The sequence below is a fragment of the Denticeps clupeoides genome, chromosome 15 (genome assembly GCF_900700375.1).
Source record: "Denticeps clupeoides chromosome 15, fDenClu1.1, whole genome shotgun sequence".
In the NCBI taxonomy this organism is placed as follows: Eukaryota; Metazoa; Chordata; class Actinopteri; order Clupeiformes; family Denticipitidae; genus Denticeps; species Denticeps clupeoides.
In genome coordinates this window covers 20,287,255-20,311,315 of record NC_041721.1, presented here as the reverse complement: position 1 = coordinate 20,311,315, position 24,061 = coordinate 20,287,255, and the positions used below count along the sequence as shown (strand labels likewise).

Below are 24,061 nucleotides of genomic sequence, written 5' to 3'. Positions count from 1 at the left end.
TGCTGGACACAGCTTACATGAAACCACCGTTTACAACTGTCACAGCAAATCTGGAAAATAAGTTTGAAAATAAATAAATAAATAAAACAAAAAAAAACATTTTCTGAGATGTATTGAAATCTGTGTCTACTCTTTATACAGCAGAGTTGATGTGTACACTAATAGTATACCATGACTGAGGTTTAAAGAATGTATTGCAGAGAGTACCCTGAATTAGCAAAACAGTTGTTATACATATTTACACACACTCGCAAACATACATATTTATGTGCGTTTTAATAGCATTTTGGTCTGCATTACACATAGGGAAATGGAGAGTGACAGGAAATGGGAGGGAGAGACAGGGTGGGATGACATGCAACAATCGCCACCCAAGTTTTTACCCATTGTGAGTCATTTTACCCAAGTTACCCATTGTGAGTCTCTATCCTCACTACCACAATAATAGCACATGCTGCTGAGATTGTCTGCAAAAACAAGAAGTATATTGTAAACATTTAATACTAATAAATGTTTATTAATTATTATTTCTACATACTCTATTAAAATCCTAGATTGTATTAAGTTGGTTCTTGTTAATTTATGTCTGAGATTTAGACAGAATGGGATAATCTATGACAGAGAAGAATACATACCAGATTCCCGGAGGAGGGTGGTGGCTATATCCAGCCTCATTTTGTTTACCTCTTCCTCGGTGGTGTCAAAACTTAAAGTTTCACCGATCAGAATTTTTTCTGCAAACTGAAGAGAAGTTTGATTGGTATAACTTAGAAGCACTGAATAACAAAAAAACTTTAAAAACTTAAATACTGTACTAACCATTAATGCCAGGACACCACAAGGTACTGTGTCTTGCTGGAGATAATGAGGCAGGGTGCTGCATGACCACCTTGAAATGTTGTGGCCCCTTCTTCCGCATAAAGGCTCTGACAAATTAATACAAAGTGAAACACTTGTGAACATGCTGTCATATGATAATTAGCTTTTGGCTTTCATTAAGGCACCAGAGAGAGCCAAATTTACCTTGTTGTCTCCTCACATCTTTTCTGATTAGTTGCTGTTTTTCCCAAAGGATCCAAAAACAGGCATCTCTTCTCATGTGGATACAGAACCTGTGTTTGTAAAATTTGAATATTACATTTTCAGGCATTAACAAACATTAAGGTTTTTACACAAAGACCTACTAAATAATTCCTTTTTCACATTTTTAGGAAATATATCTTCCTGCAAGAATGCTGGCATGTACATATGGTATTCTTCAAAGCTCAGAAATATAGGAAGATCTAGCCAAAACACTGACTCCCTGTGGAGGGTGACAAAGATATTGTAGCTATTGTATTGCAGTACCCACTGCCAAAAAATCTAAGAAATCATGATTGCATATGTTCAACTGATCAGCTAGGTTTTTTCATGTGCATGATTTATTAGCTCTGTATAAAGATGGATTAAATACCCATCCCAAAATCTAAATGTCCTGTCCCTTGTAATCTGTTGCATATCTCATAAAGCATTGAAAAGGTGAAAAAAATTCAAATATTGTCATCAATTCATTTATCTAATAATAAGATATGACTGAAGCAAACTGAGTATCTTGTTTCATCTACACTAACTGAGTGATACCATTTGAGACAGTGTAATTCACAAATGGCAATCTTACTATCAGAATCCAGTGATGGTTGATAAACCCCACAATTACATCATACTTCATTGGATCCATCTAAGATTTGATGAAAAACATCATTATTCTTGCCCTCATTGAAAACAAAATTGCAATTGCTCAATCATGTTCCACTACATACAGTCTGGACAGGTTTCTATCCCAAATTGCTGTCATGGCAAAGGAATCGATGACAGCTGCCTGCCATGAAATGCCCCCCACCTACAATTTCTTCCTTGCAACCCAGCTCAAAATAATTTCTGTAGCATCAATGTGGAAGAGATATGAGTAAGTGGTGCAAGTTTGGTGTCTGTAGGACATTCCCAGACAGAGTTAGGCAGGGAGGCATTCTGTGGCACAGCAGCCTGCCATAAAATTAATCGCCGTTTTGTATTAAAAGACGACAAAAAAGCAGAAATATTTCCGCCAAATGAGTTCAGCAAAGTTTGCGAAACTTCATTCAAGTAAATCAATTGCCTGAAGGTGGCTAAAGTATTTGCAGAATCAAGCGTTGGCCAAAGGAAAAGCAGTACCGTAGCGTTCAAATGAAGTTTTCACTGTCACATTTGTAACGAAATACATGTTTTCGTTAATGAGAACTTAAGGTTTTAAATGTGGGACACCACTACAAACAAGTAATTTGGGTATTAACTCATAGTCTTAGAACCAAAAAACAAAACTGACTCGCCAGAGCCGAGACCAGGCAGCAGACAGACCGGCTAAACCGAGCATCTGCCATTTGCGTAGAGTCGCCACCCAGCGTGTACAATATTGACACTGTGTCTTTACCTCGCTCTATTAAAACAAGAGATTATAAAAGAAACATTAATAATAAAACTCATAAATATGCTGACACTGTGTCTGTTCCACGGGCTGGACGGGGTGTCTGTTTCAGCAACTTACTACCCGTTACTATCATTCCTTCTGAACGTACCACCAGCACCCCCGGTATAAGAATAGGATTATTAAATGTTAGATCCCTTACAACTAAAACGCTCAACCTCGCTTAACTGGAAGAGGAGGTGGCATCGCAGTAATTTATAATGATAACCTCGGTATTACTCATAAACCCGGACATGGATTTAACTCTTTTGAGATCCTACATACCAATATAACTCATGTAGTCTCACAAAATTAAAATCCTAAATTCATTCCATTGATTACAGACCCCCTGGACCTTATACTGAGTTTCTTAGTGAATTTACAGATTTTGTCTCCAAATTAGTTGTATCTGTCGGCGACTTTAACATCCACTGTGATAAATTAGAAGACTCAATAAGAACAGCATTCCTGTCTTTATTAGACTCAGTTGGAGTTAACCAACATATAACAGGACCTACTCACGAAGGTGGTCACATGCTCGATCTTGTACTGACCTTCGGTTTAAACATAGAAGATATAGTTACTCTTCCGCAATCTGAAATAATCTCAGATCATTTCCTCATCGCTTTTGAAATATGTATCAGAAACAACAAACTCAACCCCCCTCATTATAGAGACAAACAGACAATTACATCAAGTACAGCACAGAGGTTTATTAATACCTTACCAGATTTATCAATGCTGATAAACTCACCGTCAGACCCCGCTGAACTCGACCAAGCAACCAAATGTCTAGAATTAAAACTGTGTAGTACGTTAGATAAAGTCGCTCCCCTCAAAAGGAAGATAGTAAGAGATAAAAACTTGGTATAATGATCACACACACTCGCTTAAGAAGACCACCCGGAAATTAGAACGTAAATGGCGTCGAAGTAAATTAAACGTATTCCGAATAGCTTGGAAGGAGGGCCTACTTAACTATAAGAAGGCTCTTAGCGTGGCTCGATCAACGTATCTGTCCTCGTTAATAGACAAAAACTAAAATAATCCTTTATTTAAAACTATAGCCAAACTAACCAGGAATAAGACAGAAACAAATACTACCACTCAATATCATCATAGTAGCGATGATTTTATGAATTTCTTTAATACTAAAATAGTCGCGAATAGAGATAAAAAGCACAGCAAATAGCTCCGCCGATATTTCTATGGAAAACAATATTCAAATAGCTGACCACCGATTAGAACACCTCAACCTTATTAAAGAGCATGAATTAATTAAATTAATCTCATCGTCAAATCAATGTACTTGCGCTTTGGATCCGATTCCAACAATTTATAATTATAAATTCTATCCTCAAAATTGTTAACTCGTCGTTTAGCACCGGCCACGTACCAAGTTCATTCAAGGTAGCAGTCATTAGACCCCTGATTAAGAAGGCTGATCTTGAGTGCAGTCATCTTTCAAATTATAGACCAATATCCAACCTTCCGTTTATATTAAAAAATCTTAGAAAAAGTTGTAGCCCAGCAGCTGAGCGCATACCTAGACAGCAACAATATGCACAAAGTATATCAATCAGGATTTAGACCTTATCATAGCACTGAGACAGCACTGGTTAAAGTGGTTAATGTCCTGCTGTTGGCCTGTGATCCTGCTTGATCTGAGTGCAGTGTTTGACACTATTGATCACGCTATTCTCCTTGCCAGGTTAGAGAATGTTATTGGGATTAAGGGATCAGCCCTTGAATGGTTCAGATCATATTTGACCAACCGATATCAGTTTGTGAACATCAATGGTGTTTTGTCTTCACTTTCATTGCTACGCTGACGACACACAGCTGTATCTGTCAGCAATGCCAGATCAGAGGCCACAGCTGAACAAAATAGAGAATTGTCTAAAGGACATTAGACAGTGGATGCACACCAACTTTCTCCTGTTAAACCCTGACAAGACAGAAGCTCTTGTACTTGGGCCTCAAGCAGCCAGGCATAAGATGGCTGACTACATCATAACTCTGGATCGTCTTTCTATTTCACCAAGTATTGAAGTAAAGGATCTAGGTGTCATCATTGATGCAGATTTCTCATTCAATTCGCATGTAGATTATGTCACTAGGATAGCATTCTTTCACCTTAGAAATATTGCGAAAATAAGAAATATCATTTCAATGCATGATGCAGAAAAGTTGGTCCATGCATTTATTACATCGAGGTTAGATTACTGCAATGCATTACTGTCTGGATGCTCTAGTAGGTGCATGAGTCCAGCTAGTACAAAATGCTGCAGCCAGAGTTCTAACTATAACTAGGAAATTTGACCACATCACCCCAGTCTTACAATCACTGCACTGGTTACCCTTCAAATTTAGGATTGATTACAAAATCCTACTTTTGACCTATAAAGCTCTAAATGGTCTCGCCCCACAGTACCTGAGTGAAATTTGAGTTATTTACAACCCGCCACACCCCCTTCGATCAATGGGTGCGGGGCAACTACAGGTACCAAGGGTACAGAAGGTCACAGCTGGGAGCAGATCCTTCCTAGAGCTCCGCAGTTGTGGAACGGCTTGCCAGTCAGTGTCCGGGAAACTGAGTCTCAGTGTTTAAATCCAATCTCAAAACCTTTGTTTTCTCTGGCAGAGTCCCCCTGTTAGACACAGACAATGTTAAATTCACCCTAGTTAGGCTGGCCTAGTTAGGGTACCGGGCCACTGTAGCACCAATATACTACTATTACCACATATTTCAGTATCAGTCGTACAGTGCCACCGTCTGCCGCTGCTTCTGTCTGTTTTCTCCGAGACACGGAATCAAGCGCCCAGACTACTGGCAGACCCCAGTGAAGAGACCAGCAAATAAATCCTGGTTCCTGACAGCTGATAAAAGAGGACATAGCATGAAACGAACCAGAGGGTCACCACAGCCACCACCACCATTACAACTACAGCTTCAGGGATCTTCAAGTGGACCAGTAACATCATTATGGACATGTAATCTAGACCATGACACTGGACTACATTCTGGACTTCTCCAACCCTACAACTGTAGGACTTATTATTATATTGTACAAATCATCACCAGCTCTGCACTGACACCATTTGCAGGCTCACTCTACCCTGGAAGGGGGTCCCTCTCTGTATCACACCTTCCCAACTTTTATTCCTTTCTTTTTTTCTCTCTCTCCTAGAGTTTTTTTCTGTGGAATTTTTCCTTGTGGGCAGAAGGGTCAAGTGTGGGGGGTGTCAACTGTAGGGCCTGTCAAAGCCCATTGACAGGTCAAACAGGACATAACTGGACAACATGTAGGATGCTTGTGAGTGGATAAGTTGGATATTTCAAACAAAACACACAAGACAAGACACACATGTGCAAAATTAGTTGAGATGTGCAAAGATCAGGTGCATAAGGCTGGAAGTGTATTGTTGTTGAGTTTATCAGTTTTTTGGTGATGGCAGTGCATTGAGAGCATTGAGAGCTCTGACTGCTTGGGGGAAGAAGCTCTTGAAGTGTCTGGCAGTTACAATTCTGATGCTGCAGAACCGTCTGCCAGATGGTAGGGTGGAAAAACATGGCATGTGAGAGGGGTGGGGACAGTCGGTTTCTTCCTGAACAACCATCTCTTTGGTCTTGGTGACATAGAGAGTGAGGTTGTTGCTCTGGCACCAATCCACCAGATGTTTTATCTCCTCTCTATAAGCAGACTCATTGTTGGTGGTGATGAGCCCCACTACTGTTGTGTCATCTGTGAACTTGATGATGTGGTTGGAAATGTACTGTGCAGCAAAGTCTTGTGCGAGCAGAGTGAACAGCAGTGGGCTGAGCAGCATCCCTGTGGGGAACCTGTGCTCAGTCTGAGGACCTTGGAGGTGTTGTTTCCTATAAGTTTAAACCTACACAGTTTCCTTCTTTGGCACTGGGATGATCTTGGTGGTTTTGAGGCAGGTAGGTACCACAGATGAATTCAGCAATGTGTTGAAGTTATCTGTGAAGAGTTTTGCATGCTGGTCAGCACACTCCTGTAGCACCCAACCAGGAATGTTGTCTGGTCCTGCTGCTTTCCGTGGGTTGACTCTGCACAGGGTCATCCTGACGTCTCCCATGGAAAGACAGAGGACCTGGTCGTTAGGAGAGGGAGTCGTTTTCCTCGGGGGCTCCCTGATCTCTGCCTCAAACTGTGCAAAGAAGTCATTCAGCTCATCTGGCAGGAAGGGGTCACTGCTGCAGGCCTGATGTGTCCACCCTTATCCCCTGCCACATGCGCCGTGTGTCATTTGAAGACGTGAAGTGGCTTTTGATTTTCTCTGCATAAGCACATTTGCCTCCTTAACAGGTTTGCTCAGGCTGTAGAATAAACCTCTTTGTCTTTGGACTGGAAGGCAGAGTCCCTGATTTTCACTTAGCGGAGAACCTGGGTTTATGGTTTGGACAGGTGATGACGGTCTTGGAGACGGTGACATCCTCAACACACATGCCAATGTAGCTGGTGACTGTGGTTGTGTACATTTACATTTACAGCATTTTTTTAAATTTACATTTTTACATTTACGGCATTTATCAGATGCCTTCATCCAGAGCTACTTACAAACAGTAGTTACAGGGACTTAGGGTTAAATGTCTTGCTCAGGGACACAATGGTAATAAGCAGGATTTCAACCTGGGTCTTCTGGTTCATAGGCGAGTGTGTTACCCACTAGGCTACTACCACCCATTACACACAATGCTGCACACACAATTAGGGTACCTGTTACCCCAGATAAAAAAAAAAAAAAAAGGTTGAAGTGGTTGTATTACAATTTTTAGTTGATTCAGTGGCCATTGATTCACTAATAGGAGAGGGAGAAGTTACCCATGAGTAACCCCCTCACAAAATAAATCAAGTCCCTGAGCCACAAACTGTACTAATGAGAACAGAAAATGAACAATGTAAAGCATTTTCACATGAGGTCACATCCTTGTATCAGAACTTCAGACCTGTGCCCAGTTCCAAAAGGCTAGTTCTCAATGTAGATTATTTTCTGCCATGTCTAATGAAGGAATATCAGCTTTTTTTTGGTCTAATTTTATTTTATTGCCTATATCTGGGTTTATTCGTATACACACTGCCCAGTTAGCTTGTTGGGGCAGTGGTGGCCTAGCAGCTAATGAAACAGACCCATAATCAGAAGGTTGCCAGTTCGAACCCTGAACCACATAGGTGCCAATGAGCAAAGTATCATCATGTCATGGGAGTACAGGATGGATCGTTGCTTGCAGAATTTGATTAAGTGTAAAATATGACATCTTAAAGGTCCCCTGACAAGAAATTATTGGTCTTGTTGTTCCCCTAATACTGTATCTGAAGCCTCTTACCAAAATTCAGGCCTGGTGCAGAATTACAGCCGCTTTGTTCCAGTCCCCCAATCAGATTTCCCCAGGACACGCTGTTTCGGTTTCTGTAGCTTTAAATGCTAATGAGAAGGAGAGAGGCGGGACAATGAGGAGAGCGGCCTATAGAAGTTGATGGGGAATTTGCAGAAATTATCAACACCCTTCACCCACCACAATGTTTGGCGCTGACAGTAAATCGTGTTGACATTTTTCAAAAGAAATTCCCCTTGTGACGACATATGACAGCCTGAGCTGCTTCTCTCTGAATGGCAAAGCAATTTCTAGTTACTGCAAGATCATAGACAGGATAGGGGAACTTGTTTAAAGTTACATAATCTCACAAAGTCAAAAAGTCAAAGTATCTAACAGTCAAAAATAATGATCATGCTGCTCAGGGAGCTGGTGCTCCCTACAGAACTGTGCAAAGGAAATTAGATCGAACCAGAGAGTTCAGCTCAGCCTACTACATGCTGATTGGCCACCTCAACATGTATAGAGACCTTAACTTGTGTTCAGGATGTCTGCTACAGATCTTGCCTGGTGTGGTTATAGTTGCTTTGTGTGTTAAACCCTTCTACTGTGTGTGTTTTGATCGGTTTTGATCGGTCTTTAGAGTTGTTAATAGCCATGCTTGTTTATGGTGTTGGTTTTGTTGGTTCTGTGTTGGTTCTTGTTTTAAATAGCATCACTGTAAATAAAAGCACTGTTTGTACTGTCTCTGCACCACCACAACTGCACGCCCTGCACACACTCACACCTGACCACCATCCCTGGACTACTAATCATTGAATCATCAGCCGCCACAACCCCTTTACACAGAGCACCCATTCCTGATCCAATCACGCCAGTTACAAATCCATGAGACGCCAGTCAGTGGGCACCAGTTCCTCACCCTACTCACCTGTTATTCAGACTGACTGTGAGAAAGACAAATAGAGTGTTTACCGGGCATTGTCCTATTTTGTGTTTTTCTGTTTGTGATTTCAATGAAACTTATCTGTTTCTGCATCTGGCTCCTTCACCTAATGGTTGTTCCCAAGCTTCTGGGTTATTGTATCTGAAACACATAGGCTGTATAAATTGTTTGTGAGAAATATTCCATAGATTTACAGGTAGTTTGTACTGTGAGTGTTTGTAAATAATCTGTATAACAGCAAGGCTTATGTTACTGTGAGACTGTTTTCACTGAACAGAACAGAACAGAACATTATTATATCAACATTTACACTGAGTCATTTTTCCAGTCCAGTTATCTCCTGTGTTGCAGGCACTATAATAAGTTGATCCTTACCTACATTTAGCATTCTGGCAGACAGCTTCTGGCTCTGGACCTAAGTAAAATAAATCCTGGTGAATTGTCCCTTCCTAAGCAGCTGTATTTATCTTCATTTGTACAGGAACATTCCAGATCTTCTCTCACCAGGAAGTTCATCAGTAAATGCAGTGACATCCTGTTTTGTTTTTCCTTCACCTGTGACAGATAAAATACGATAAGATGATCTTTTATTAATCCTACAAGCAGGAAATTTAAAGAGCACAAAACAAAGCATAAGTATGTATGTATGTGTGTGTGTGTGTGTGTATGTGTGTGTAATTTCCAAAACAAGTAATCAGTAACTAATACAAGTAACACTGCCTCATCACAACAAGACCTCTTTTTTCAGATGTTTTATAACGTGCACATGCGAAAGATGAGGTTAGTACTACATAAAAAGCACTTAAGACTTGTTGTTATCTACACGTTCCCACCATAGTTGACCTAGTGCTGTGCATTTACATTATGAATTTTCATAACCCACCAGCGGGGGACGCAGATGTAACGTTTAAGGTAGGGGGTTACGTTGCCAGGTCCGCCGATTTCAGTCGCAATATTAAACACAAGAACCGGATTTCTCTCTAATGGTAATAACATGTATATTTAAATGTTGTACGTGTCTCTCGTCACATCATTCATCAATCTACAGGCCACATACAAACAGAATAGATCGAATATAGACAATCGCGTCAAACCTGCATGAGGGTTTCTCTTCCGCGATCTGGCAACAGTGCCCGTGTCTGCCACCCGTCACGACAGGGCTGCTTTTCACGCGACGCTGTGGAACGTGCAGACCCGCATGATGCTGGACGTCACATGGAGAAGCGCGTCGAAATAATTCCGCTCCTCTCCGTCCTGTAACGCGCAGTTATGTCAGCTTCCTGTCGCCATGGCGGATCTGGCATCTTTCACGCTCCTCACGGTGTTGTTGATGCGCTTTGAAGATGGGCGCGTGAGCGGGGCGGAGGCTGGTGGCCCTGCCCTGCTGATGGAGGGCGGCGAGGACGCAGCCGCCGTCAGGGAGCCGCTTCTGCCAGGTAGCGCCTTTCTAAATCCGAGGCCGTGGCGCTACATGCACTGTGGGAATAATTCATGTTTCGGTAGGGAATCGGGTAAAGGGGATACGGGCCCTATAACAACAAAGAGTGGTGCAGTGGCCAGGACCGATACAGGCTGCGTATAACCTGCGTGAAATTAGAACAGATCACGGGAGTATATATATAATATTTTATTATTCCAAATTCATACCTGTTTTACATCACCATCAAATATCTATGAGATTATGCAACCATTATCAATGTTAAAGTAGGCAGCGTGTTCTACTCTGCTCTTTTTTTGAATGCAGCTTCATTATTGTTTCATTTTATGGGAAAGATTACCACTGTTATTCCACATCAGAGTAACAGACAAGCGTGGCTGAAAACAGAATCCCTGAGGGTGTATCCTGTTCTGAAAAACTCTCACTGAGTGTATTGGGTTATAGTGGACAGACTGGAGTAGAGCAACTCTTCTTGAGACAAAATCAACAACAGCAACAACATTTATTTCTTATATAGCCCAAAATCACATTCAGTATGTCTCAATGGGCAGTTGACACCCCCCACACTTGACCCTTCTGCACACACAGAAAAACTCTAGGAGAGAGAAAAAAAAAAGAAAGGAAGAAACCTTGGGAAGGAGTGATACAGAGAGGGCCCCCTTCCAGGGTAGAGTGAGACTGCAAATGGTGTCAGTGCAGGGCTGGTGATGATTTGTACAATATAATAATTAGTCCTATAGTTATAGGGTTGGAGAAGTCCAGGATGTAGTCAGTGTCATGGTCTAGATTACGTGTCCATAATGATGTTACTGGTCCATTTGAAGATCCCTATAGCTGTAGTTGTAATGGTGGTGGTGGCTGTGGTGACCCTCTGGTTTGTTTCATGGTATGTCCTTGTTAAGCAGTTGTCAGGAACCAGGATTTATTTGCTGGTCTCTTCACTGGGGTCTGCCAGTAGTCTGGGTGCTTGATTCCGTGTCTCGGAGAAAAACAAACAGAAGCAGCAGCAGACGGTTGCACTGTACGACCGATACTGAAATATGTGGTTATAGTGGTATATTGGTGCTACAGTGGCCCGGTACCCTAACTAGGACAACCTAACTAGGGTGAATTTAACTTTGTCTAACAGGGGGACTCTGTGATAATCTGGACTTTATAATTGACACTGTGTCAAAATGAAGTGAAATGAGGGTCTAGGACTTTAGCAAAAAGCCAGAGAAAATAGATAGGTTTTGAGATTGGATTTAAACACTGAGACTGTGTCTGAGTCCCGGACACTGACAGGCAAGCTCTTCCACAACTGCGGAGCTCTATAGGAGAAGGATCTGCTCCCAGCTGTGACCTTCTGCAGCTTTGGTACCAGTAGTGACCCCGCACCCATTGATCGAAGGGGGCGTGGCGGTTCGTAAAGAACCAAAAGTTCACTCAGGTACTGTGGGACGAGACCATTTAGAGCTTTATAGGTTAAAAGTAGGATTTTGTAGTCAATCCTAAATTTGATGGGTAACCAGTGCAGTGATTGTAAGACTGGGGTGATGTGGTCAAATTTCCTGGTTCTAGTTAGAACTCTGGCTGCAGCATTCTGTACCAGCTGGAGTTTACTCATGCACCTACTAGAGCATCCAGACAATAATGCATTGCAGTAATCTAACCTTGATGTAATAAATGCATGGACCAACTTTTCTGCATCATGCATTGAAATTATATTTCTTATTTTCGCAATATTTCTAAGGTGAAAGAATGCTATCCTAGTGACATTATCTACGTGCGAATTGAATGAGAGACCTGCATCAATGATGACACCTAGATCCTTCACTTCAATACTCGGTGTGATAGAAAGGCTATCCAGGGTTATTGTGTAGTCAGCCAGTTTATACCTGGCTGCTTGAGGCCCAAGTACAAGTGCTTCTGTCTTGTCAGGGTTTAACAGGGGAAAGTTGGTGAGCATCCACTGTCTAATGTCCTTCAGACAATTCAAAGTTTAAAGTGAAGTGATTGTCACATGTGATACACAGCAGCACAGCACACAGTGCACACAGTGAAATTTGTCCTCTGCATTTAACCCATCACCCTGAGTGAGCAGTGGGCAGCCATGACAAGCGCCCAGGGAGCAGTGTGTGGGGACGGTGCTTTGCTCAGTGGCACCTCAGTGGCACCTTGGCGGATCGGGAATCGAACCTGCAACCTTCTGATTACAGGACCGTTTCCTTAACTGCTAGGCTACCACTGCCCCCCTTCTCTATATTGTTCAGCTGCTGCCTCTGATCTGGCATTGCTGACAGCAATGAAAGCTAATACCGTGTTTGCGGATGACGTTGCCTAAAGGTAACATGTATGAGAAAAAAGACGGACCTAGGACAGAACCTTGGACAGAACGGACCTAGGACAGAACCTTGTGGAACACCAAACTCGACTTTACTATGTGAAGACGAAACACCATTGATGTCCACAAACTGATATCGGTTGGTCAAATATGATCTGAACCATTCAAGGGCTGTTCCCTTAATCCCAATAACATTCTCTAACCTGGCAAGGAGAATAGCGTGATCGATAGTGTCAAACGCTGCACTCAGATCAAGCAGGACAAGCAGCGAGAAATCTCACTAGTCCAGTGCTGCTTAAAACCATGGTAACAGAAAGTCTCCTCTCCCTCTTGACAGAGCCTCCACTGGTGCTGAGGGTTTGGGTGAAGGACAAACGGAGCCAGCGTTACATCAGAGGTGCAGTGGTTCAGGTGTTTGTTAATGGTACCCGGACCCACTCAACCCAGACACAGGACAATGGAGAGGCTCTTCTCATGGTCCCATTTGCACTGGGAGAGACCGTTATGTTATTGGCCAACATGGACGGCTACCTCCCTGCACAACTGCCCTGGAAGACCAGACGGATGCCTAGTGAGTTGCCTGGTCAGCGTTATTGTGGACTGGTCATGCTTTATTAAAATGAAAGTAGTCTGGACAATTAATCCAACACTGACACTGCTCTCAGACCCATTCAATGTCTCGAAGAAGTTAACTGGGGTTTTTAAATAACAATAAATATATCATACTAAGATATCAAAATGTTTGTACTCATTGGACCTGTTGAATGTGTTGCATGTTAAATGTGTTTGCAGTTTTCTCATCTGTGACTGTCCTCCTGCTCCCACAAACACAAGGCAACATCTGGCTGTTTGAAGACACTGTTCTGATTACTCGGAAAACATCTGGTATCTGTCGCCCTCACATGGCGTTCCATGCTTTTCTCAGTATGAAAGACAGGAAACTATTCATTAGTTATTATAAACAAACAACTTTGGGTGTTTCTTGATCCGATACATTTCAGAGAAAAGGTCTTTATTTTTCTGTTTTTATTTTCAGCTTCAGATTTCACTTCGCAACCATGCGTTCAGTTTCCCAGAGGTCTCCTGGAGCTCCCAGTCTCCACCAACGTCTCCATGCTGACAGCTTATCTGACCACACCCCAGCTTCCTATTGATTGCCATTTGTGTACCACAGGCCTGGCCAGTGGCCGATCAGGTAGGTTTCATAAGGAATTAATTGGATTTAATCTGTTATTTTAATAGACAGAGAAAGAATGTCAACCAAAAATCCAGCAAAAATGAACCAAAAACAAACAGTATCCTAGTTTGCAAGCACAGTGGTAAAACATGTCGTAGTTTATTTGCTTGTTGCTGTCATGCTGGTAGATGCACCCATGGATCTCCTGGTTAAGGAGGTTCATGCATGCACTATACATTTGCACCTTACTATGTTGAAATCGTTCTGAATCATAAAGTGTAGTGATTGTCACATGTGATACACAGCACACGGTGCACACAGTGAAATTTGTCCTCTGCATTTAACCCATCACCCTGAGTGAACAGTGGGCAGCCATGACGGGTGCCCGGGGAGCAGTGTGTGGGGACAGTGGCACCTCAGTGGCACCTTGGCAGATCGGGATTCGAACCGGCAACCTTCTGATTATGGGGGTGCTTCCTTAACCGCTAGGCCACCACTGCCCCACTAGGCCACCACTGCCCCAAATCAGCCCCAAATCATGATGCTTCAACCTCCATGCTTGACTGTATGGATGGTGTTCTTGGGGTCATATTCAGCATGTATGCTTTAACTAAAGAGCTTGATTTTGGCCTCACCTTCCAAGCCTTCTTTGAATAAGATGTCCACTGATGAGCTTTTCCGTGAACTTTCTTGACCAAAGGGGCGCTTAAGAATTTCAATCCATTATGGTGTAGTGTGTTAACAATGGGGTTGTTGTGCTCATTCCAACATATAGATGCACAAAATTGGTTCTGAAGTAGGTGAGAACCTGTCCTGCAGGAGCCATCTATGCTCTTCAAGACTATTTTGAGTACACTGACTGGCACAAGGGTGGTAGTAGCCTAGTGGTTAACACACTCGCCTATGAACCAGAAGACCCAGGTTCAAATCCCACTTACTACCATTGTGTCCCTGAGCAAGACACTTAACCCTAAGTTGCTCCAGGGGGACTGTCCCTGTAACTACTGATTGTAAGTTGTAAGATAAGGGCATCTGGTAAATGCTGTAAATGTAAATGTACAACATCAGCCAACAGCTAAATCAGCAGATGCACTGATGATGTTTAGTCATCAAGTCTATACCAGGAGCTGCAAAGGAACAATGTGGCACTAAGAACAGGGACAATGTGGCCCTAAGAACAACGAGGGCCAAACTGTCTTGAGCCATTAGAGCAGCAAAACGTTCAGCAAATTCCAGGACAGTGGAGAAAAACGGCATGTGGCAAGGCATCCAGGCATCACCTATTACTGGATGACAATCTCTGGCTATGACAGATGTCCAGATTGGGGAACAGCATCTCCTGCATCAGAGTCCAATGCTGTTCACTCTGCTGACCCACGATTATGCAATAATGCACAGCCCCACGTTATCCACGTTATCAAGTTCACAGATGACACGACTGTGGTGGGTCTCATCAGCAAGAATGACCAGTCAGTGTACAGAGAGGAGGTGCAATGACTGCCGTACTGGTGTAAACTCAACAATCTGTTTCTGAACTGGAGAGATGATTGTTGAATTCAGAGGAGAAAGGAGGGACTACTCCCCACTGAACATCAACAGATCTTGTATGGAGATGATCAAGAACACAAAGGTCCTTCATGTTCATCTAGAGGAGAATATCTTCTGGTCTCTCAACTCCACCTCAATAACCAAGAAATCCCAGCAGCATTTTTTCCTTCTTGTAAAGGCTGAGGAAAGCCCATCTGCCACCACCCATGCTCACCACATTCTATAGTGGAATTATTGATAGCATTCGGACCAGGAGCATCACTGTCTTGTTTGGGAACTGCACTGTTTTGTTTCATTATGTACTGTCTAACATGTATGTAGTTGAAATGACCATTAGTAAAAGTGAAGTGATTGTCATTGTGAAACACTGCAGCACAGCACACAGTGCACACAACGAAATGTCCACTGCTTTTAACCCATCACCCTTAGTGAGCAGTGGGCAGCCATGACAGGCGCACCAGGAGCAGTGTGTGGGGACGGTGCTTTGCTCAGTGGAATAAAAAACTTTATCTTTGTTGTATTGCTTTAGACTATGAACTATTTGTAGAATGCAAAGTAAGGCTGCATAAGTAATCATCTTTAATTTTCAGATGGAACAACAGTATTTTATATTTGGAAAGTCAGTGACACAAACTGAAAACCTGACTCAGTAATGCCAGCCTAAAATGTAACCCTCATTAACATATCATGGCTGCTTCAGTTGTTGTTTTTTAATTATTTATTCATGATCATAATCATTTTAGGTGTTTTCTGTTTCAGGCAACAGGAGTGTGACTCTGAAACCAGTAGCAGCCCTGAGTGTACAGCTGTTGGCCAATGGGGATGAACTCCCAGTCAGTGGGTCCATAAAGCTGACCGTGCCTCTGTTACACAGCAGTCACCTGCTTCCATCCGAGTCTGTGCCCGCCTGGGCCTTCGACAAAGAGAAAGGTAGGGCAAATACAGAGCATGAACTTAACAGGGTTTTCAGCAGTCATAAACTTATGTAAACCAAGTCAATTAATATACAGTGACTCTAAGTGAGTCTTTGGATTCAACTCTATTTATGTGTATATTTCAAAGCTTATTTGATCATGATCTTATGTTAATGAACGGTCACATTTTTAACTTGGAACATTGTGCTTGTCTATATTGAATACATCATTCAAACATTAAAAGTATAATTTTGAATAAGTGAACTCATGCAAAAGCTATCTCAACAAAACAAAAGCTTACTGGAGTAAATGCACTCAATACTTGCTAACTCATCAATGAAATGTGTGTGATGAGGAGTTGAGCTTGTTTGCTTTGTAACAAAAGTGTTTGAATGTTTAAATGTTTTGTGGACTTTTTTTGTGGAAACTAAGTTTGATTGGTTGGAGAATATGTTTGAAATACCAACATGAAAAATCATCCCAACAACGAAGGACAGTGCTTTGAACCTTTTCTGAAATGCCCCAGAGGCTGCAATACCACTGAGCAAGAAGCAACACACCACGAAGAACAAATCATGGACAACGTTGTTGAGAAGTACAAGTCAGGTTTGGGTTATTAAAGAATAACTCAGGGCACCATCAAAACAATCATCTACAAATAAAAAGAACATGATACCATAAACCTGTCATGTTACCAACAAACCTGCCAAGAGAGGGCCGCCCACCAACTCACAGACCGGGCAAAGAGGGCATTGATCAGATAGGTAACACAGAGACCAAAGGTAATCCTGAAGGAGTTCCACCACAGAGACTGGACTGGAAGATTGACCAGAGAAAAACCATTATTATTCAGTTTTTAAAAAATTAGACCACTTTTTGAGTCTGCTTGGGCATGTGGGTGACTCCCCAGGAAGGAGCTCTAATCAGATGAGAGTAACTGAAGTGATTGTCATTGTGAAACACTGCAGCACAGCACACGGTACACACAACAAAATGTGTCCTCCGCTTTTAACCCATCACCCTTAGTGAGCAGTGGGCAGCCATGACAGGCGCCCGGGGAGCAGTGGGCACCTCAGTGGCACCTTGAACTAATTGAACTTGTTATTCACTCGTGAAAATGTCTGGTGCAAACTAAAAAAAAAAACATCACCCTAAGAACACCATCACCACAGTGAAACATGTTGAAGGAAAGGATAGATGATGCTAAACACAGTGATATCCAAGATTGAGGTCTTGAAGATTGCTGCTCATAAGCGAAAACCATCCAACATGAAAGAGCTGGAGCAGTGTTGCCTTGAAGAATGGGCAAAAATCCCAGGGGCAAGATGCATCCATCCAAGTGACTTGCAGCTGTAATTGCTGCAAAATGTGGCTCTACAAAGTAGTGACATTACGGGTAAACAGATATGCATACTGAATTTTTTTGTTATTTTTGTTTTACAAAAAAATATAAGTATTATGAAAATGAAACAGAAAAGCAGTTGTACACTTTTTTTCTAAAACCTAAATGACCCAGGTGCAGACATTTTTTAATGACAGGAGGTACAACGAAGCTGGATTTAGCTGTTATCTGCAACTACATAAACGGACCTGAAAACTGAAAATCTCGGAACAATTACTTAGGCTGACACAGGAACAGGCAGTGCCACACAGGTTGGTCACAAAGCTGCTGCAAAATATTCTGGATGAAACAATTAAGGAAAATGTTAATAGGATCGTTTAATAGAGCTGTTGGCCTTGTTGTCAGTCAAGGAGCAAAGTCTGCTGTAGTTTGGAACCAGACATTGAACTGAAAATATCAATGGACTAATTAGAAGCGGATTTTGCAGAAACGTTGGAATAAGCTTGTGGAGAGCATGTGTAATCAGAGCAATTGAACGAGTACAACAAGCTATGCCGGGGGAGGATTCCTTTTGACCTAGGAATGTGAGTACACGCACTGCAAATATCGTCAGTGACGCTGCCAAACTGTCAATAAATGAAAATACTGTAGAAGTGTGCATCACACAAAATACTCATCTCAGCAAAACTGAGAAGTCATATATTTGAGTCACATAAAGTCGGATTTTAGGACCTGCTGCAAAAGCTGTTGCTTGACTAAAAATCACCAACGTTAATCTTGACGAGGCTAAACATGCTGGAGCAGAAATTTGGCAGGAAGGAACTTATTGTGAGTGCGCACATGTCCAAGTTATTGAATCTGATTCCCTGGTCAAAAGGTCTTCAGACTTATGAAAATGGCGAGATAATATGTTTAAAACCACAACACATTGCTAAAGACTGCAGGACCAAAAATATAACATGAACAAATAGTGAACAGCCAGTAGGCCCAAAGGCTGCTGAAGAATCAAATGTTTCCACAGGCACCTGAAAGGCATGATGCAGTACTCTTGTAAACAGTTATCATTTGGACTGGAATGTGTGCGCTGCCTGGTAGACTGTAGAAGCCAATGCAGTTTCATCCATGAGAAATGTTAAGGGTCTGAGGCTGCTGATTATTTGAAAGGAGATACTGAAGCTCCATGCATTTGGATCTCTGAAGCCAGCAACTGTAGAGTGCAATGTAATAAAGCTTTTTCTGCAGAATATCTGGGATTTATGATGCAGTGCAGAACTTTTTCTGCTAATTATAGCAAATCACAGCATCCACACAGTGTACAGTTCTCAGTCTGTACACAGTCTAAATAGTCCCATCTGCGTCATGTGAAATGGGATGTTTAGTTTAATTGAATATAAAAAAATGTAATTCTGTTCTGATCTAAGATGTTACAAGAACGTCAGGGTTGGATTTCTTTTTACACCTAGTATTGCTGTTCACTGTTTATATTTAAATAACAGTTTTGACACGCAACTGTTTACCAATTTTTACCCGAATTAATAATAAAAATAATGTTAATAGAAATGTATTACACATTAAAATAAATTATTGTTCTATAAATCGGGTCTAGTTACATCAAATTGTTTACAATTACAAATGTTATTTAATTTAATCTTGACAATAGAGGCCTTGAACGGAATCTTTGTATTGTTCTCTTTTAAAGTGATTGCCTGTAACCTTTTTCCAAAGAAAACATATTTTCTATTTCTGTGCTGTGACTGAGCTGATAAAACACTAAAATGTACACTTTTTCTCTCTCTTTTGGGGGAAGAAAAGGAAAAAAAAGAATAAAAAAATTACATTTACATTTAAGGCATTTGGCATGCCCTTATCCAGAGCGACTTACAACGTGCTTTCATGTTATGAAATTAAGGAAGAGCACTTTTTGGATCCATCCTGGGCCTCTCTTTTGATTCTGCCGCCGTACATCCTGCCACAAGGGGCAACAATCAATTCAAGACCACTCACAATTGTTTACAATTGTGTACAATGATGTGCAATACAGCAGCAACAATATCATAACTCTGCTGTGCCATTTCTCACTGCCGAAGTACAAAACATCAGGTCATGCACTGCTTCTAATGTGGAGGGTGGAATCATTTCAGCGCTGAATGTCCCAACTGACAGGCCTGGGGGGTTCCGCCGTGGTCGCCGTGACACAGCCAGACTTGCAGGAGGCATGCAAACGAGTGTCATGAGTGTCCTCGCTCTCGCCTACGCTCCCAGTCACTTCCCCTTACCTGCTGCCACAAAACGACAAAAGAAAGAAGCAGCTTTGCACCCCTTTTTATTTTTTTTAATAATTCAACAATTTAAATCTATAGGTGTGGACATGTTTTAATGACCAGAAGTTGTTTGGTCTCTGTATTCCCTACAGATGGTTGTGTGTCAAATTCCCTCTAGAAATACTACTTTCTGAAATACTTAGACCTGCCTGCATGGCACCAACAACCATGGCATGTTCAGAGCCACTAAAATTATTTTTCTTCACTAATCTGATCCTGGTTTGAACAGCATGTTGTCTTCTCAGGGATGTGACACTTCTCTTATGATCCAATTGAACTTTCAAGGAAGATGGTTAAACTGGTTAAAACTGTAAATAGTGTTTGCATTCTAATTGACTATGGTAGATGGAAATGGCTGTTAATTAATGGAATATCTGCATTCAATAGAGACCTATTGACAGTAATATGTAATCTGTACTTTGAAGTTTAATTAATCTTAAAAAAAAAAACATTTTCAATTATATAAGTACAACTGACAACAGGTGCACTGATTGAAGATTCTTCATAATTGTGGTTCTGGTTCATCAGAAAATGTGGGTTCAACTACATTTATCATTATTAAATATTTTCTATTGAAATTAATTTCATGTCGTTTTTTTCCTGGACACCAAGGAAATTAACCTTCAATTCAATCTAAGTGTCTTGGTGTAGGATTTTAGTTGGTAAGACATCTTACTTTTCATCCCTCCCAGGGACATGGCTAAATAAAGGTGTTGGTACCATTAAGATGGATGGCACCAGGCTTGTCTGGACGTATGTGGCATCTCATCTTGGAAATTGGATCGCTGCCCCATTGCCTTCTGTTAATGGTGACTATGGAAACTGTTTTGCACATAATGCTGCATATACTTTAAACAACAAGATTTATTACCTTATTCATTTCAGACTTCATAGTTAATGTATGTGCTATGAAGAATCTTTCACAGTTCATAATGTTTGAGAATTTGAGAACATTAGTGTTACTTTTTTTTTCTTTACAAAATCTAGGTTACGTAGGGACCTCTGTGGATATCATTTCATATCACACCTACCTCCTCCTAGGGATTTTGGCAGGAAGCCTGTTTATAGTTATTGGGTTCTTGTCTGTTCTCTCATGTCACTGCAGGTAAGATTGGATACACCATTTTTAATTGTTACGTTGATTTCTGTCTCTTGTGAATTGATGTACTGTACTCTAAAAGATCCATGCATTATTTTTACATTTCCTTTCCAACCATCTTTTTGTGTGGCTTCTTGTTGTAGAGATGCAACTCGAAATGCAGAGAAAAAGAGGCAAAGGAAGACCTCCAGAGCAGTGCTTCATAAGGACCAGACAACATCAACCAGATGTGATCATGATGAGGAGGCCTCATATCATCCTGAAGACCGGTCATTTCCACTTGCAAGACAAGGCCCATCCCAAGATGGTTTTGTCTCCCCAAGACATCAGGCCAGCTACAATATGGAAGATGTTGGCCACCCCACAGCCAAACTGTATGAAAACATTTGCGCTATGCACCCTGAAAGCATGAAAACTTCTTTTCCTTTGGTATATGTTCATAGTGAGGAAATGGCAAGAATACGGGAGCTCTCAGACCAGAAAAAGGTGTACCAGGATTCCAGTGAAAATGTTATCTTCCCAGACAAGTTGTTCCACATTTACAACCAGTCTGTGGCCATCATTCAGACACCAGAGCACCCCCAGAGTGACTCATTCAGCTGCCAGTCAGCCACATTCCCAAGGAACAGTGCAGAGTATGGAGCACAGTCAAAACGTCAGTACAAAGATAGCTTCACCCAAACACTGCCCAAAATTCCAGTCCAGGACAGTCATGAGCAGCCATCTTTAGAGACTCGCATAAATCCAGGGGTATGGGGCCGCTATAGCCACTTGCTAGAGTCTGTTTCTGTCCCAGGAACATTGAACGAGGCTGTGAGAATTGGGCCATTCCGAGGTGAGCTACAAGGGATCTCAGAGCAGACCCTGTTGGAGCTGTCCAAGGCCAAGCCCTCACCTCATCCTCCTAGGGCCTGGTTTGTTTCCCTGGATGGGAAGCCTTTGGCTCAGGTGCGCCACTCCGTCATTGATCTCCAAGGCAGACACCGTCCTGGCAGCAGCAATGACACCAGCCTGGATTCAGGCGTGGACATGAATGAGCATCAGCAGCCACTGCTAAAAGGGAATAGGGAAGGGCCCTCCTTGTCAGCAATAGCCAAAACAGGTGGCACAATGGAGCTGGACCACAGCAGCAGTGAAGTTGGAAGCCCAGAAGATGTTTCCATGAGGAATACCAGCAGCCTGACAACTACCAGCATCTCCGAGGAGCCGGATGCAAGCGAATCGTTAAGTGAACTTCAAGCCATGCCACCCCCTCAATGGCCACACAAGGTGAGAGAAAAGATACGTGCAGACAAGAGGAATGAACGTCATGCTTGTGAGAAAAAGGCTCGTGTTAAAAGATAAGACATCTGCCTGGAGTAGATACCAATCTTATGTTTGCTCTTTATTAGGGGTGTGACAAGACACACAGTTCTGGTCACAAGATACATGATAGATATTAGACTCACAAGAATGAGACGAGATTTTTTACCATGTTTTCCCGTGACAGCTGGCCATGTTTGTACTTGTGTGAGACTCAAAAAGTGGGCGAGTCTGCACTACAACATTTACCATTTCTCAGTAACTATTGATTGTGCGGTGTGTTTAATCTAATTTTTAAGCATCAATCTTTATGTTCATGTTTTCTGCCTCTTTAAAGATCTGTACAGCCTTTGCCTTGCTCTCTTAGTAAAGGTCTGGGACCACAGTGCAAGCAAAATACACATGTGAGGCAGGTCTGGCATTATACAATCGTGATTAGTTATTGGGATCAAAAATGTAGGTCTGTTACAACGATCAACATTGGGTATATTTACTCAAGATGCTAATCAGAGTTTAGCTGTTGCTCTATTTATATTGTAACTGTACGCTCACAAGTACGTGTCACATAGAAAACTAAATAAAAGCCAAGGACAGCAAAAGTGATTTTGGACAACGTGGAGTAGTCATTGTTGACTAAAATGTATTGTTTCTGATAGGGGTCTACTTATTTCAGTACTTCATGCTGAACATCACTTTTTTGATGTGCAAGATCTAGTCACACACCTACTTTTTGTCCATCTGATCTATAGCATGTTGAAAGGGGGCATATGTCCAGGTCTACTGTTTGTGTGCAAACGAAATTTTGCAGTGTGGTCATTTGTGCTGGGATTGATGTAGCAATGTAACACAGAAAATTACTTTAACCTGAATTACTAATGTTGCTAATATTCACTTCACAATTGACCAAGCAGTCTTTTTAAAATGTTTCTTTTTTATTTTGGTGTTCTTCTAGTGAAGGGGATTATTCCATTAATCAGAAAATAATTCATAAGGTTTGTTTTTGGCTGTCAAGTGCCCCTCAATTATTTGGTGTGTGTTTTGCTCAATACAATACTCATGCTGTGATTTTCTGTAAAATGAATTCATTGGTAACATGTTTTCTACAAAGTCATGAGCAATTGGTAAAAAAGTAATTGAATACATTTTGATACAAACAGTTGTGAGGCAGTGATGAATACACATTTAGTGTATGTAGATTTTAAATGTGTTTCCTTTATTTATGCCCAAAGTTTCTTCCTGAGACATTCAGTTCAATAAAGTCCTTGTATATTTTGGTTATTGGCTCACAAAAGAATGAAAAATGTTTGTTGAGCCAGCTCAGATTCTCAAAGTAATCTGGACTATTTGAGGACTTATTATTTAGTGTATGTTGTATATGTTACCTGATGTACAGGCTTTGCATGTGTTTTCACTGTTCACTAGTTTCTGCTTCAGTTCTGACGTGTGAATGATCACCACTGTTAAGTGTCAGGAGAGCTCAGTATAGAATACCATGTGATTGTGGAAATGTAATGATTTGTATAGTTTACTTAATGAACCTGATTAACACTGTTGTTCACATTAAAATATATTTTTTGTTTTTGTTGGTTATCATATTAACACAATGGCAATTCAGAGTGTCACATGTTTATATCAGAGTTAGAGAAAGTGAGATGCATGTGTATGTAGTTTATTTATTTAGCTGTTTGTTTATTTATTTAGGCATTTATGTTGCACGTTCCACAAATGGAATTCAGAAGGAATGTGACATCTTTTTCATGGTTATTTCAGCAGTTGTATTTCATGTGCTGCCTTTTCTGCAAAACTTATGAGAAATAAATGAAAAACAATT

At 41.4% G+C, this 24,061-nt stretch overlaps 2 protein-coding genes across 9 annotated transcripts in view; one reads left to right on the top strand and one right to left on the bottom strand.

Moving 5' to 3' along the window:
- Positions 1-10,209, bottom strand: part of slc19a1 (solute carrier family 19 member 1) — a 23,142-nt gene extending 12,933 nt beyond the window's left edge. For 3 of the 6 annotated variants that reach the window (XM_028955138.1, XM_028955137.1, XM_028955139.1), the window contains exons 1-5: positions 9,861-10,209; positions 9,271-9,321; positions 9,142-9,181; positions 8,022-8,907; positions 7,833-7,930 (exon numbers count right to left, since the gene is read on the bottom strand). The gene's annotated coding sequence lies outside the window, so the exon portion shown is untranslated. Of the gene's footprint in view, positions 1-7,832; positions 7,931-8,021; positions 8,908-9,141; positions 9,322-9,860 lie in introns of those variants that run through there. The other 3 variants (XM_028955141.1, XM_028955142.1, XM_028955140.1) reach the window with 3 other exon arrangements.
- Positions 9,893-24,061, top strand: fam171b (family with sequence similarity 171 member B). 3 transcript variants are annotated; one of them, XM_028955135.1, is made up of 8 exons: positions 9,893-10,202; positions 12,865-13,098; positions 13,320-13,412; positions 13,564-13,722; positions 16,012-16,182; positions 20,522-20,638; positions 20,817-20,934; positions 21,072-24,061. In XM_028955135.1, the coding sequence occupies exons 1-8, from the start codon at positions 10,055-10,057 to the stop codon at positions 22,270-22,272; spliced, it is 2,241 nt and encodes a 746-aa protein (XP_028810968.1). In that variant the 5' UTR covers positions 9,893-10,054; the 3' UTR covers positions 22,273-24,061. The 3 variants fall into 3 exon arrangements, with proteins under 3 accessions (XP_028810968.1, XP_028810969.1, XP_028810967.1); XM_028955136.1 differs by having other exon boundaries at positions 13,320-13,451; positions 20,871-20,934; XM_028955134.1 differs by having other exon boundaries at positions 13,320-13,451.